Source organism: Nyctereutes procyonoides, unplaced genomic scaffold (genome assembly GCF_905146905.1).
Source record: "Nyctereutes procyonoides isolate TBG_1078 unplaced genomic scaffold, NYPRO_anot_genome, whole genome shotgun sequence".
Taxonomy (NCBI): domain Eukaryota; kingdom Metazoa; phylum Chordata; class Mammalia; order Carnivora; family Canidae; genus Nyctereutes; species Nyctereutes procyonoides.
This window is the reverse complement of record NW_026575051.1, coordinates 20979634-20993344: the sequence shown is the minus strand read 5'-3', so window position 1 is coordinate 20993344 and position 13711 is coordinate 20979634. Positions and strand designations below refer to the sequence as shown.

General features: G+C 41.6%; 1 protein-coding gene across 1 annotated transcript in view; it reads left to right on the top strand.

Moving 5' to 3' along the window:
- The window catches only part of GCLC (glutamate-cysteine ligase catalytic subunit), a 49158-nt gene that overhangs the window by 12866 nt on the left and 22581 nt on the right, over positions 1 to 13711 (top strand). Inside the window, exons 2-3 of the mRNA XM_055329648.1 lie at positions 9547 to 9659; positions 10465 to 10647. Coding sequence (XP_055185623.1) covers positions 9547 to 9659; positions 10465 to 10647 — 296 coding nt within the window. The remainder of the gene's footprint in view (positions 1 to 9546; positions 9660 to 10464; positions 10648 to 13711) is intronic.

Below are 13711 nucleotides of genomic sequence, written 5' to 3'. Positions count from 1 at the left end.
TATTATTTCTAAGAGGGAAAACTTAAGACTGTTCTAAAAAGGGTAGTGCCCCTTGGGAAGGGGGACAAGAAGGAGGTCATAAAGCTGGGGGGGGGTCAGCAAAGGTGTCTCTAAGAAGATAGCACTTGAGACCCACAGGAGCCAGCTATTTGAAGGGCTGAAGTAAAATCTGCCCAAGCCCAAGCCCAGAGAAGTACTTGTTGTCAAGGCCCTCTCTTGGTTGTTAAGAGAAATAAATGGAAGCATGGCCACAACATGGTGGGGAAAAGGGAGGTTTAAAAAGGAGACAGCATCGCTGAAGACGGACCCTAATGCTCTTGGTGACGGGTGTTGGATTTTTTTACTCAGTGTGAGCCACTTGAAAGTTTCAAGGAGGGGATTGAGTAGATCTGCTTGGTGCAGGAACCCAAGACCACTCAATGGCAGAATTAGGTAGTGGTCTGTCCTACAAGCTTTCACTTTTGACGGAGACCAATAGTACCTGGAACAAATGCCAAATGAAATATTTTGGTGAAATGCTACTGCCTTTCCCAGGAGTGACACATTCTGGTATTCTCTGTTTCAAAATTTTTAATGTAATGTTGATTACAGCCTACTTCAACCCACTACAGGGTTTGTAAGTAGCATTTGGAAAACACCTCAAAGACCCTATTCTGCCTCAGTAAACTTACTCCTGCCCACGGACTAGAAAACGATAGCCAAAAGCATCTGAGTGGTGCTGTGTACTTACTGTTTTAGGCAGTTGACATGTAGTTATATGTGCTCCTTCCCAGAAACTGATAGACTCCAAAGCCTGCGCCCCCCCGCCCCCCATGCACCGGCTCCCAGAAAAGCAGGAGGGAAAGCGCTCTGCAACAGTTTCCATGGGCTCCAGCCCAGGATGAGGTTGAAGGTGGAAAGAAAGAGGAAGATATGTTCATGATAAAGGAAGTAGGCTTTTTGTTTGAGTGGAAATATAAATGTCTCAGAGCCACAGATGCTTAAGTATTTATTGTTACCAGATGGCCTGTGATTCCCTTCTAGTTGAAATGCCAACATGCTTTCAAAACTAAAATACTGACTATGCTTGGTGAACTTCTCGGTCTGCAGGACACATGCTAACAGGTTTAGTAATGTGACCGCAGCCTTCCCAGCTAATCTTCTGCTGGCAGTGGAGCCCTGTGAAAAGGCAGACATGGATGAGCCCTTTCTATGAAAATCAGGCTGACCTCACTTGATAGTTATGCAGTCTATGCCAGGCTCGGCCCAGGGCAGCAGGTAGTGGGCCAGAATCCGGAGCTTTGACTTAACCTCTTTAACAGGAATTTCAAATATGGCAGGAAAGAGGTTTATATTAACAGGAGTCTCCCATCTTTCCACCTCCGGAATTAAGGTTAGAATTGCTCTTTCAGTGGGATCTGCCCAAACTCCAGGTGTCACTCCTAAGGAGGAGCCCTGATGCTACCTCTATGAGACCTGACTATGAAAGAGTATCTGCTCAGATTCTTTTGATGGTGGAATAGAACTTTAAACTAGAGGTGTTGAATCCCTGACCCCCATCCTGCCCCTGCCTTGTGGGAGGGAGGAACAGGGTGGCCTTCTGGGCACAGTAGTCATTGCTTTGGGAGTGGAATTTCTCTGTTTTAGCATTGCTCTCATTTAGTCTCTTTAGAAAGCATGATTTTTTAAAACCTCTTTGGTGGGTTAGTCTACCCCTAGTTCCTAAAAACTAAAATGCCAAATTTCTCCCTATTTCTCAGGCAGTCCTTGAATTTAGGCCAACCTAATTTATAAACATACATTAAAGGAATGTGCTTGTTCTCTTGCTTTCCCAGCTCTGAGTGCATTCAGGCAGAGCTATGTGTACCACCGTGGAGGGTGGGTGTTCTCTCCAGCAACGGCAGGCCCCCTGCTAACCCTAAACTCACTCACACCTAGTAGAAGCCACCTCTGAGGTTCTTGATGCAGACCTCCAACACTGAGCACTGCAGAGCAGTTGGTCCAAAGCAGCCTCTATCTGGATGGGGACCAGGATACTTCCTTTTTTGTCAGCCACATGGGGACCAGGACCCTGGCAGAGGAATATGTTCACAGAAAAGAGCCAAAGAATTCACTTGTCCTTAGAACCCAGAAGTGATAGAACTAAAGTACAGATGTTGTGAGGCAAATAAAAACTATATTTGCAATATTGTTTCTTCAGGAGGAATTGTGTTTTGGTTTAGGTTTAGGATGGTTTTAATTGCTGAATGCCTGTGTTAAATTGGTGGCCGTAGTTACCACTGGTAATTCTACTTGGTGGAACTACCTTTTGTGTGGTTAATTTATGTGAGAAGACTGGTTGGGTTCTGCTAGATTTGATTAGAAAGAAAGTAGGAATGCCTTAACATGGTCTTTATAACCATCAGAACATTAAAATTGACACGCTTAAAGTGTAGTGATATGGCTAAAGAAAAAAAATCTGAACGTAGATTCAGGGGCCCAAAAAATAGAGGTCTCATGCTATTAATAGCACGTGAAAGCAGATTTACTTTCAAGGATTTCCTATGTAATTAATATACCCAGGTACAATTCCAGCATTGTGGTTTCTTCTGGGTTTTAGTCCGGTGTGGTCCAACATACTCTCTGTAGTAATAGAAATATTTGCTCTACTTGGTAGGGTGTAGCCACTAATCCAAGTGCCTAGTGGGACTTGGGAACTGGATTTTTAATTTTAGTTAAATCTAAATCTGAATAGTCACATGTGATTAGTATCTACTAGAACAGACAATGTGAGGTTTTTTCTTTAGTGAAAGGTGTCATTGTTTCTCATTTTCCCTGTAGCTCCTATTTTCTTTCCAACTTTTAAAGTCTTAAATTTTTTCACTTAGGCTTCATATTACTAATCTTGGCATGTGAAAATTTTTTCTCTGTGTGGGCCAAGATCATGATTCAAGGAAGTTACTTCACAGAATCATACAGGAAATTAACTGATGTTATGTATTGTTAAAATTGAGATTAACATATTATAAATAAAAATCAGCCTGCTCTGTAAGCTGAAGTAACAGAAGACCAGGTCAGGGCAAGGCCACATTTATTTTGGTTTCTAAAAGTGTAAACTTCCCTAGAGCACTCCCTGTGTAATTCGGTGATATGAAATGACCTTTCATAGTAGGAGAGAAAGTCAAAATACATAAAATATTATAAGAATTTGATACAACTTTAGACTAAACTACTAAAGTATTTGGGGGAACATAGGAGAGTTTTATATATCAGCAGTTTTTTTTATAATTTTTAAATTTTTATTTATTTATGATAGGCACACAGTGAGAGAGAGAGGCAGAGACGTAGGCAGAGGGTGAAGCAGGCTCCATGCACCGGGAGCCCAACGTGGGATTCGATCCCGGGTCTCCAGGATCGCGCCCTGGGCCAAAGGCAGGCGCTAAACTGCTGCGCCACCCAGGGATCCCTATATCAGCAGTTTAAAACATCACCACATACATAGCTATACAAAAGCATGTGTGTTACAGTTTGTACTTCATAGTTAGTAGTCTACCAAAAGTGGTCAGACATTACCACATAAAACAGTGGTTTTGATGTTGGCAATGCCATTAGATGTGTCTAACCTGGGAGTCCACCTTAAATTCTGAGCCACATGAAGTTTCATTACGTTTGTATTAGAACTTCTTGTTCACGTTGACTCACTATCAAGCACAGCTCTTTTGGTCTCATCATTTGGGTCTTCCCTATTGAAGTACAGGTGTTTACAAAAATAAACATCACTGCAGTTAGCACCTCTTTGGGTGCTCTAAGTTTGGGTATCATGCTAGGTAAGGAAATGAATGCCATCCAGCTGGGTGGTTGACAGTGCTCAAAAATATTGGTCATTTTTATTTTGCCATGTAATAAAACAGTCTTCTGGACAGAAGGCATGGCCACTAGCTTTAAGACAGCTTCTAATCTAGAGAAGGACTGTTGTGGTGTGATCTCTATGGGGTGAGCTCAGTTTATCTGCATCTCTGACCAGCCAGACCTGTGATTATCCTGCAGTCAGAATGGTGGTTGGGGAAAGCACAGGAATCCTCTGAGGAGTTGAAACATAGTAGACACTTCCCATTGGCCTGTCCCTTTCCTCCAGAAAGACTTCTGATCCCCCTAGACTGGGTCACTTCCTCCTATTACATATGCACAGCTCCACTTGGTCATCTGGAGCACTCACCCAGATCATTTTGCTCTATTGTGTTGTTGGCAGTGGCTCTAACAGCTATGGAAGCTTGAGAACAGGAGCCACACCTGTCTGACTCTTCACCAGACTGCCAGCACCCACCCAACACTGGGCCTCACTGAGTGGATGAAAGGGCAGAGGAGTAAGGGCGGAGAGCAAGACCATGGGTTTTGGTACCGACTGGCCATGAACTCTAACTAGAACCTTAACCCTCAAAGTAACTGTAGACTTGTTTTAGAGTTAGTGTGAAGGGAAAAACTGGGTCTTTGAGAAGCAACAGGTCGTTCTAGCAGGAGTCAAGACTACTGCTTGGGCCACTGGAAAAACGCCAACAGTGGAGCAGAGGAGCTGGCCCAGAGCCCCAAATTTTGAATTTCGGTGAGATGGCTGGAAAGAAAAGAATTTCTCAAAGTATAATCTCTCTAAATAGAGAACTGCCTATAACTGCTTCTGAGCCTTATAGAACTATATTACTTGCCTAATTACCATTTTTACCTCCAGGTAGTAGAAATGTAAACATTCATTTGTGTTTTATAAAATGTCTAACCTTTCCTCAAATTCTTTTTTAAGATTTTATTTATTCATGAGAGATACAGAGAGAGAGGCAGAGACACAGGCAGAACCAGAAGCAGGCTCCTCACAAGGAGCCCGAAGTGGGAGAGTGGATCCTGGATCCTGGGATCACACCCTGAGCCAAAGGCAGGTGCTCAACCGCTGAGCCGCCCAGGTGTCCCACTTTCCTCAAATCTAAGCTCCTTGAAACTCTTACCTTCATGGGAGAGTATTTAAAAAAAAAAAAAAAAGTACAAAGGAAATTTTTCAACTAGTGGTAAATGCCATTTAGAGACAACATAAATCCTGAAAAATTTACTATTTTGACATTAATGGTTACTCTTGTTATCTTGAATTCTGATGCCATGAGTATTTCAGTCTACTATATATTCAGCATTGTCCTGAGTACTTACATCACCCTCAATTAAGATGCTTTACTTTTATTGGGCTAATTTCAGGTGAATGTAAAGTACCTCATGCTTGTGTAAACCTGCACTGAATGACTAGTAGATTGTGTTCAGGCCGTTCCTAGCAGCACTATATAACACATAGCCTACATAATAGTCTTTTGAATGGGCCTTTGTCTTTGATTCAACAGCTCCAAGATATTAGTGGCTTTTTACCCTAGTGGGATAGAATTAGATTTCATTGCTAATCAGGCTAAATTCTATTTCTGAATTACTTATAGAAAAAGTAGTGCACATTTTAAAATGAGAGTCTCTCACAGTGGCCAGTTATTTTTATTGTGTCTATTGTCTCCCCCCTCCCCCCAATTTAAAAAGATAACTGACGGGGGTACCATATAGCAGTATCCCTAAGTTACATTTAGGGAGTTGAAACCTATGTGCCAAGAAGAGAGCCCAGTGGCTATTTTTGCTACTTCCAAATACTATACTGATTATGCAAATTTGAAGTAGTCACTCTGCAGTCCGCTTATAATACCTTCAGGTTTGTGTGTGTGTGCAGCCTACATAGATGTGGCTGTAACTCTGAATACATGGCTCGCATACTATTTGAAGTTAGGAAGCTGGTATGGTTTAATCCTTGAAATCTGTTGTGTTCAGAAGGGCCTCTATATCCTGTTTTCTTTTTTTTTTTTTTTCCCCCTCTCGTTCTTTGGATGCAAAAAAGGAAGTTTAAGATGGGGAGAATATCCAGATATGATTTAAAAAAAAAATGTGGCTTTAGGTATTCTACATGGGGAAAGCATTGTCTTAATGTGTCACTTTATTATCACTTAGTAGCCAGTTCACTGAACCAAACACCATGTTGGCTCTAGCTTGGCCATGTTAGGAAAGATTGAGTTGATTTTTTTTTTATGCCTGTGTGATCTAGAATTAGAAATAAACATTAATGTATTGAGGCGGGTGGGGGGAAGGGTTTAAAAAGATAACAAAAAAGCCAAGAGCTAAAAGAATCATCCTGAGCACAGAGGCAGAAAAATCAGTGACTGTGAGGGATGATTACTTCAGAACACCTTACATTTGAGTCTGAAAAATGCTCAGGGAGGTTTTTTAATTTATTTATCATGAGAGAGACAGAGAGGCAAAGGCACAGGCAGAGGGAGAAGCAGGCTTCATGCAGGGAGCCTGACATGGGACTCAATCCCAAGTCCCCAGGATCACGCCCTGGGCTGAAGGCGGCGCTAAACCTCTGAGCCACCCAGGCTGCCTGCTCAGGGAGTTCTTAAGGCTTCTAACTGCACTTTCATTTTATCCAAAAGTAAGTTCCACATTTATGGTTTTTGTCTCTTTGGGTAAATATTCTGATGTTTGTTTCATTTGCTTAATGACGTCATGGGTGATTATTTTTTAATTAAGGAGAGTTTGGTTTATAAACACTTTAAATGTCATCCGTTTGGCTGATACTTAAAACTCAGGCTGAGTTTGAGCTTCTTCTGTCTGCCCTTCTCATGCTTCCAACGCGTGGCCTCAGAGTGACTTTGAAAACTAAGGGTTTCAATTATTTCGAAACTAGAAAACCAACCAGAGTTATTGCATTCTAATTTATATAAGTGGTAGAAGAAATCTTGCTCATTTTGATCAGATAAATGATGGGAACTGGTAAGCTAGGAAGTATCTCTGTCTTGCAGGAAACATGCTATCTGGTTAGTTAGGAAGATAATGCAGATAATTGATGATGCCCTGCAGATGTGTTGGGAGCTGGTGATCAGAGGAAATACTGAAGTAGAAAGATTGCTCCTGAGAAAGTTAGCAAGGCGTCATAGAACCAGAAGCTCTGTCCTGGGCCAAAGAGATAGGCTAAGACATCTGTTTATTTATTTTTAAGGCATCTGTTTAAATTTATAACTGTAACTGCTATGTCTCAGCTTCTATGATATAATGTCAGGTCCACTTCAATAAATGGAGGCATAATCAATTTGAGATTTTTCAGCCAGTATCATATCCTGTCCCTGCCTCATGTAGCTTATAATGATTTTTTTAAAAGCTTATCACACTACTAATGAAGATTGACATCCTCTAGCAGTGAGGTGTGCTGTGCCTTGAGGCCAGGCAGACTAGGCTCCCATCCTTGCCCTGACACTTGTGGCCTTGGGTAGCTTACTCAGCCTCTTGGAACAGCTTTGCACGTCTGTAAAATAGGTGATCGTGCCTACATCGAATGATGGATTTGAGAATTAGGATCCATATATTGAAAATTCACAGCATACCCTTTCTTATGCTTATTTAAAAGTAAACTTGTTTCTTAGGATATTTTTATATATCCATCCTGAGACTCAAAGTTTCCTTTTCCATCAGCTCTTGGCTATTCAGGAGTCTTAGCTCTGGATGGAGAAGCTATCTGAAAAACTGTAGTTAAATTTAGGAGCAATTCCAGATTCTACAGCCCACAGTTTTCAGGCATTTGACATTGAGTGATTGTACAAATGCACTACTATATCCCATTTCTGGTTCATGTAGCTAACCAAGTAGTCTTTACCTATTTCTTGAACTGAAAAATTCTAATAGAAGAGCAAGAGTGGGAACTTAAACTCATCAGTAAGACAGCTATCTAAGTTCAGTCTGCTATAACATATACCACAGACTAGGTGGCTTAAACAACAGACAACTAACTAGTCCTCATGGATCTGGAGGTTGGGAAGTTCAAGGTCAAAGGTGGTGAGATACTTATTTCCAGATAAGGGCCCTCTTCCTGGCTTAGAAACGGCTGCCTTCTTGCTGTGTCCTCACACGGTGGGAAGAGAGATCATCTTTTTCATTTCTTCTAGTAAGGGCACTAATCCCACCCTATTGGGGAATAAGAGCTTCAGCATACAAATTTGGGGGAGTGGGGCACAAACATTCAGTCCATAACAACTGATAAAAGTTAGTTGAAAGTTCCATTTTTGTTGTTTAAACCTAGCAGGCAATTTCCTATGGTTACTATTTTTAAATTTTTAAAAGTTCTGTCTTACAGAAAGTGAGCATAAGTGGGGGCTTGGGGGGAACGGCAGGCAGAGGGAGAAGCAGGCTCCCCCCAGAGCAGGGAGCCTGGTATGGGGCTCAATCTCAAGATGCTGGCATCGTGAACTGAGCCCCACCCAGGTGCCCCACTTTCCCCCTTTATAATCACATTTCTTAGCTAAGGTGCAAAACAGCCTCTTGTTGAACATTGTGTCTGTGTCTGGTAATGGATGGCTGACTGAAACGCCTTCCAAGACTAGGCAGGTACACATAAGTAAGAAATACGTCACTGCAGACCAGACCACTTCCCCTTAGAGGAGAGCAGCTCATATCCTACCCGGTAGGATTAGGCTTCTGGGTATTTGTTTATAAGGCTGGAAATCTGGATTTGCATGTAAAATGTCAGACAGATACTAGATGTGTGTGTGTGTGTTTTTGTTTTTGTTTTTTTTTAAGCCAAACAAAATACTTCTGCTAACTGATCTGCCTTATGGGGCACCGGGTTATCACCTTTCCTCTTCTGTCTCGGTATCTTCTCCGAAGGGTACTCTAAAGTGTTTGCCTGAATGATCTGAATCCATACCTTTTCACTTATGTATGGATGTTTTATTTCAGCCATAAATTGTGATTCATAGTCTTCATTATTTATACCAAGTATCATGATTTAAAGCATGTGATTTCAGGGAAAACAAAAAGCAGGCTCTATTTGTACTTTGTCCAGAAAAAGTCTTACTTTTGTATTTAACTCCTGATATTTATCAGAATTCCACCAGGTATTGTTACAAATGCACTAGTGCACCCAGCATTGTAAATTGTATATGGTTTCAGAGTGGGGAAGTTGTCTTAAGTTACTTTTGAAAAACCAAAACTAAATTGTTGAAACTCCTAAAATAACTTCTCCATACTGGTGTGTTTATGATTATGATTTAACTCTCCACCAGGGAGACTTTCAATGGGATTTAATACCCCACCAGTAAAAAATCAATAATCTATTATGACAATATTCCTAGTTAACCACTTTCATAAACTTACAGTAAGCCATTTGAGGAAATAAATTTTAAAGTGCAACTTCTTTTTCTAATTGTAGTGTACAGAATTTTAGCTTTGAACTTCAAAAGTATTTCAGTCAAAATAGGCATCTTGACTTTTCTTTGGGATATTAAGTGAGAGCAGGAGGAAAAAGTAATTAAGGAAAGAAGTTCTGGTCCTCAAACAGTGGCACTATTGACTGATCATTTTCTCCCGTATTTCCTGTTATGCAAAAGAACACTCATTGTGTGCCATGTAGTATGAGTAGATGTACTTTCTTGAGTTTTGTGGGTCCTTTCCAACCTTCACATTTCCCTGCCTTCTCTTGAATTTTGCACTGAACGTGGTCTGGAAGGTTAATCTTTCTTTTACTTTCAATAGGTGGAGTACATGTTGGTGTCTTTTGATCATGAAAATAAAAAAGTCCGGTTGGTCCTGTCCGGAGAGGAAGTTCTTGAAACTCTACAAGAAAAGGGGGAAAGGACAAACCCAAAGTAAGCTGCTATATCAGAGGGTTGTCTTAGTGTTTCTGAACCTGCTTGAACTACTGAAATAGAATCTTTGCTCAGATGTATAGGAGGCTGGATGGCATTGTGGCTGGGAGCACAGGCTCTGGTCCCCCTACTTCATAGCTGGGTATAACTGTGGGCAAGTTAGCTTCCCTGTGCCTGTTTTCTCATCTGTAAAATGGGGATAATAATGCCTCCAGTGTAGGATGTTGACATTTTAAATACACTAACGTATTTAAGCACTTAGAACTATAAACTCAGTATAAAGCCTGCTTACTATTAAATGTTTAAAAAAAAAAAAACATGGACAAAGTGTTATTGAGATCCCAAACCATGGTTGCAGATAAAACTTGCAGATGAGTTTGTTGGGCTAGCAGGATTTTTGAAAGATTTCTTTTAGACAATGAGGTAAAGGCACTTTCCAGTTCCATCTTTCTATTCCCTCAATTTTGGAAGGCAGCATTTGGATTTGGAGGCCCATGCCAGATCCATGCAAGAGCCCTTTTGGCCTCTTCTCACTTCTCACAAAGTGGACTAGCTTGTCTTGAACAATGAGTGCCCTGGGTGTGGTTTTCAGTTACTTACAAATATTTTGCACCCTGTACTCCTAACCCTCTCACAGTTGAAGAGCTCTGGAGAATTACCAGCCTTTGGGAACTGTAAAGGAGTTCTTAGCATCATTTATATGGAATGGGTGTTTAAATTTTTTGAAGTGACTTTTTAAAGACTTCTAAAAATTGAGTAGACAGCAGCAAAATATGATGGACTGGAATTGTTTCCTCCACTGTAGCCATCCTACCCTGTGGAGACCAGAGTATGGCAGTTACATGATTGAAGGCACACCTGGACAGCCGTACGGTGGAACCATGTCTGAGTTCAACACAGTCGAAGACAACATGAGGAAACGTCGGAAGGAAGCAACTTCTCTATTAGGAGAAAATCAGGCTCTCTGTACAATAACTTCATTTCCCAGGTTAGTTTCTATATTAACATGCCCCAGCAGATAGTTGAGAGCTTTGGGTTATAAAGAGCAGATCATGACCCAAGCATTTAGTTCTCATACTTCATGGACAGTTCATACTTTATGCTGTGTTGGATGGAATCTGTAACGTTAGAGCTGCAGACAGAAATCATGTGCCAGTTTCAGCAGGAGGTGGTGGGGGGCAGGATGGGGAACACTGTGGTGAGAGCATTCATCTGGCCTCAGTGGACAAGACCGTAAGGACCACCATGACTGCTAGCATTGTGGCAGCATCCACCCCAGCCTGGGGTGGAGGGAGCAGTGGATCTGCCAAGCATTTCTGACCCTGTAAGGAGGAGCTGAGTCTGATGATTATCAGGTGCTCTTCTCTCAGACTCTCACAGTTGCTTCCCCATTGCCTCTTTCCCCACTGGCGAATGGTGGTATTGGTAGCTGATTGGAGGGTCACGTGATAGAGGGCTGGTATCAGTGCTCCCAGTCTGTAACTGATACATCCTAACTATGAAGGGGGGCGGGGTGGGCGGTCATTAGGCCATGTTTGAGTCTTGGGTTGAAACGGAAATTTACAGTTTGTCATCAAAGCTAGTCATAGCTGAAAGTTTATAAAAGTAAATACAAGGTAAACCTAAATAGTGAAGCTATGCTCTTAGTTTAGAAAGAGGTACATAAATATTGTACAACTATACATTAGTAGCTCTGCAAACAAATGCAGTTCTACCAAATTGTAAATCTGCTTTATCTGTGCTAGATGTCTATCATTGTGGCAAAGTATGCTTACTTCCTCAAGGTTCAGAAGAGCTTTGGGGATTGATATTCATAGACTGAAACATTTAGAACTATTTTGCCCTATTTCTTTTCTGTTAAATGTCCATAATGAACACAGGCATTTAGAGTCCTATCGCTGGTTTTGGAAGGACACTTGGAATTTTCTTTTTAAAAATCTTCAGTGTAACATCTAAATAGTTGAAACCCTACTTAAACAACTCAAACATTTAGAGATAGAGCTCTTATTTTCTGTGATTCCTTCATTCCATTATGCAGGTCACTCTTCTCCCCTGCCAGAAGAAAAACCCCAGTTGGATGAGGGTGGACAGGTTTGCTTGGAAGAGAATTGGCATAGTCCTTTGCCCTAGTGTTTTAAGGAGGAGGTAAAAAGAAATCATGACTCTGCCATTCACTCAGTTACTGGAGTGCCTGCTCCATGCCAGATCCATGCAATGTGGGGACGCAGCCATGAATACAAACAGGCACCGTCTTTGCGTATGTGGAGACTGAGTGATTAGATACCCACAGATGCAGGGGATATAAAGTTGAGGAAGTGCTGTGAGGAAGAGATGGGGAGCAGAGAGTGGGACATGGTTGTCAGGTGGATTCTGCAAGGTGGGGAGGATGATTGAGGTACAGAGCCCTGGTAGGAATTGACTAAGAGGGAGGAGGAGAGGGACAGCTTACGGAGAGGAGACAGAGTGGCAGTCATTCCAGGATGAATGAGGAGAGTGTGGAGCCTCATGAGAACCGGAAGAAGACTGGCCAGTGGGACCAGGATGCTGAGAAGGAAACGGAGGCTGGGGAAGGGGACGCTGGGCAAGTAGTTGGTGGGCCAGATCATGTTAACCAAGAATTTAAGTTGCTATCCTAAAAGCAGTAGGAATTAATATAAAGGGTGAGTTGAGACAGAGGAGTAAATTTATTCTAAAAATTAAAAAAAATATATATATTTTTTGATGGGAGGGTATTTTTGGACTTGTAAACAAAATAATTCAGTTGGAGAAGCCTCACCTTCTAGCAGCAGTAAATGATAAGGAAAGTTTTGATTTGGGGTCAAGAGAGAAAGGAGTACTTGGTTTCTTAAGTATAAACTATAATTTATTTAGCCTCTATAAAGAGGCCAAACTATCATGGAGCTGTAATGCAAAACAGTGGCCAAGTGAATATCTAAATTAATCAAACTTAAATGGAAATTTTAGTTCCTCAGTCACTAGCCTGAATTCAAGTGCTCACTAGCCGCATGTATTGGACACACTCGTGTTGGACAGGGTAGACATGAAACATTCCCATTGTTGCAGAAGGTTTTGTTGGATGCTGCTGGTCTGGAAGATAAGCAGTACTGTAAAAATCTGAGGATCTGAGTTCTGATTACTTTGTCCTGCCGAACACCTTTTGTTTTTCCTTTTCCATTCAGCTTAATTCTGGATGGCTCAAAATTCCCAAGATCAAAGTTTGCCACTCTACAGGACTTCCCCTAAGTTTGCAGGCTCATAGTAAATAATGCACACAGCTGCAAGAATTCTTAGGAACCCTCATTATAGCTGGAAACTGTTTTCCAGATAAGATCAGCAAATTCCGTTGTTGTTCACAAGGCGGATATGGGCAGCCAATAGGCACTTTATTTTATAAAAGGTAGGGGCTGAACATAGGCATGAGTAGTCTTGGCTCTTAAGCCAAAAGTTTCCTACCACTGATCTAAAGCCCTGACAAGAGCCTCCCTTGTTTTGCATTCATGAACTTTGTAGGTCTTCGTCCTCTCTCACAGCACACTTAACAATGACTTTAAAATTCTTAATTTGAAGTGCTGGATGTGGAATTTGAGCTTTACATTTAAGGAAAAATACAGAGCTTCCTTTTTCTGTGTTGGAATTAAAGCTCATCATTTGGTCAAGTAAGATAATAGAGTTGGGTGTCGGACGTCAGAGGGAGATCTCGGGTAGACAGGAACACCTGTAGAGACAACATAATTGAAGGATTCCTGAGGTGACCTGTAAAGGCAAAAGGCAGGAGAGCCCTTCACTATATGAATAAAGCTTATCAACAGGTTGAGGGCAGTAGGGGTGTGCAGGGGTCAAAAGAGATGAAAGCTAGTAAAGGAAGACCATCAGATGTTGTGTAGGGGGAACCTGTAACCTATGACAATTGATGTGACCCAGCTGAGGGACTTCTGTGCTGTTGATCCTTGCTATTAAATCGAGATGGATAGGACATGAAGAAGCACTCTGAAGATCCCGAGTGGATGGAGGGTCTCTGATGGTCACTAATGGGCTGCAATCACAAAAGATGT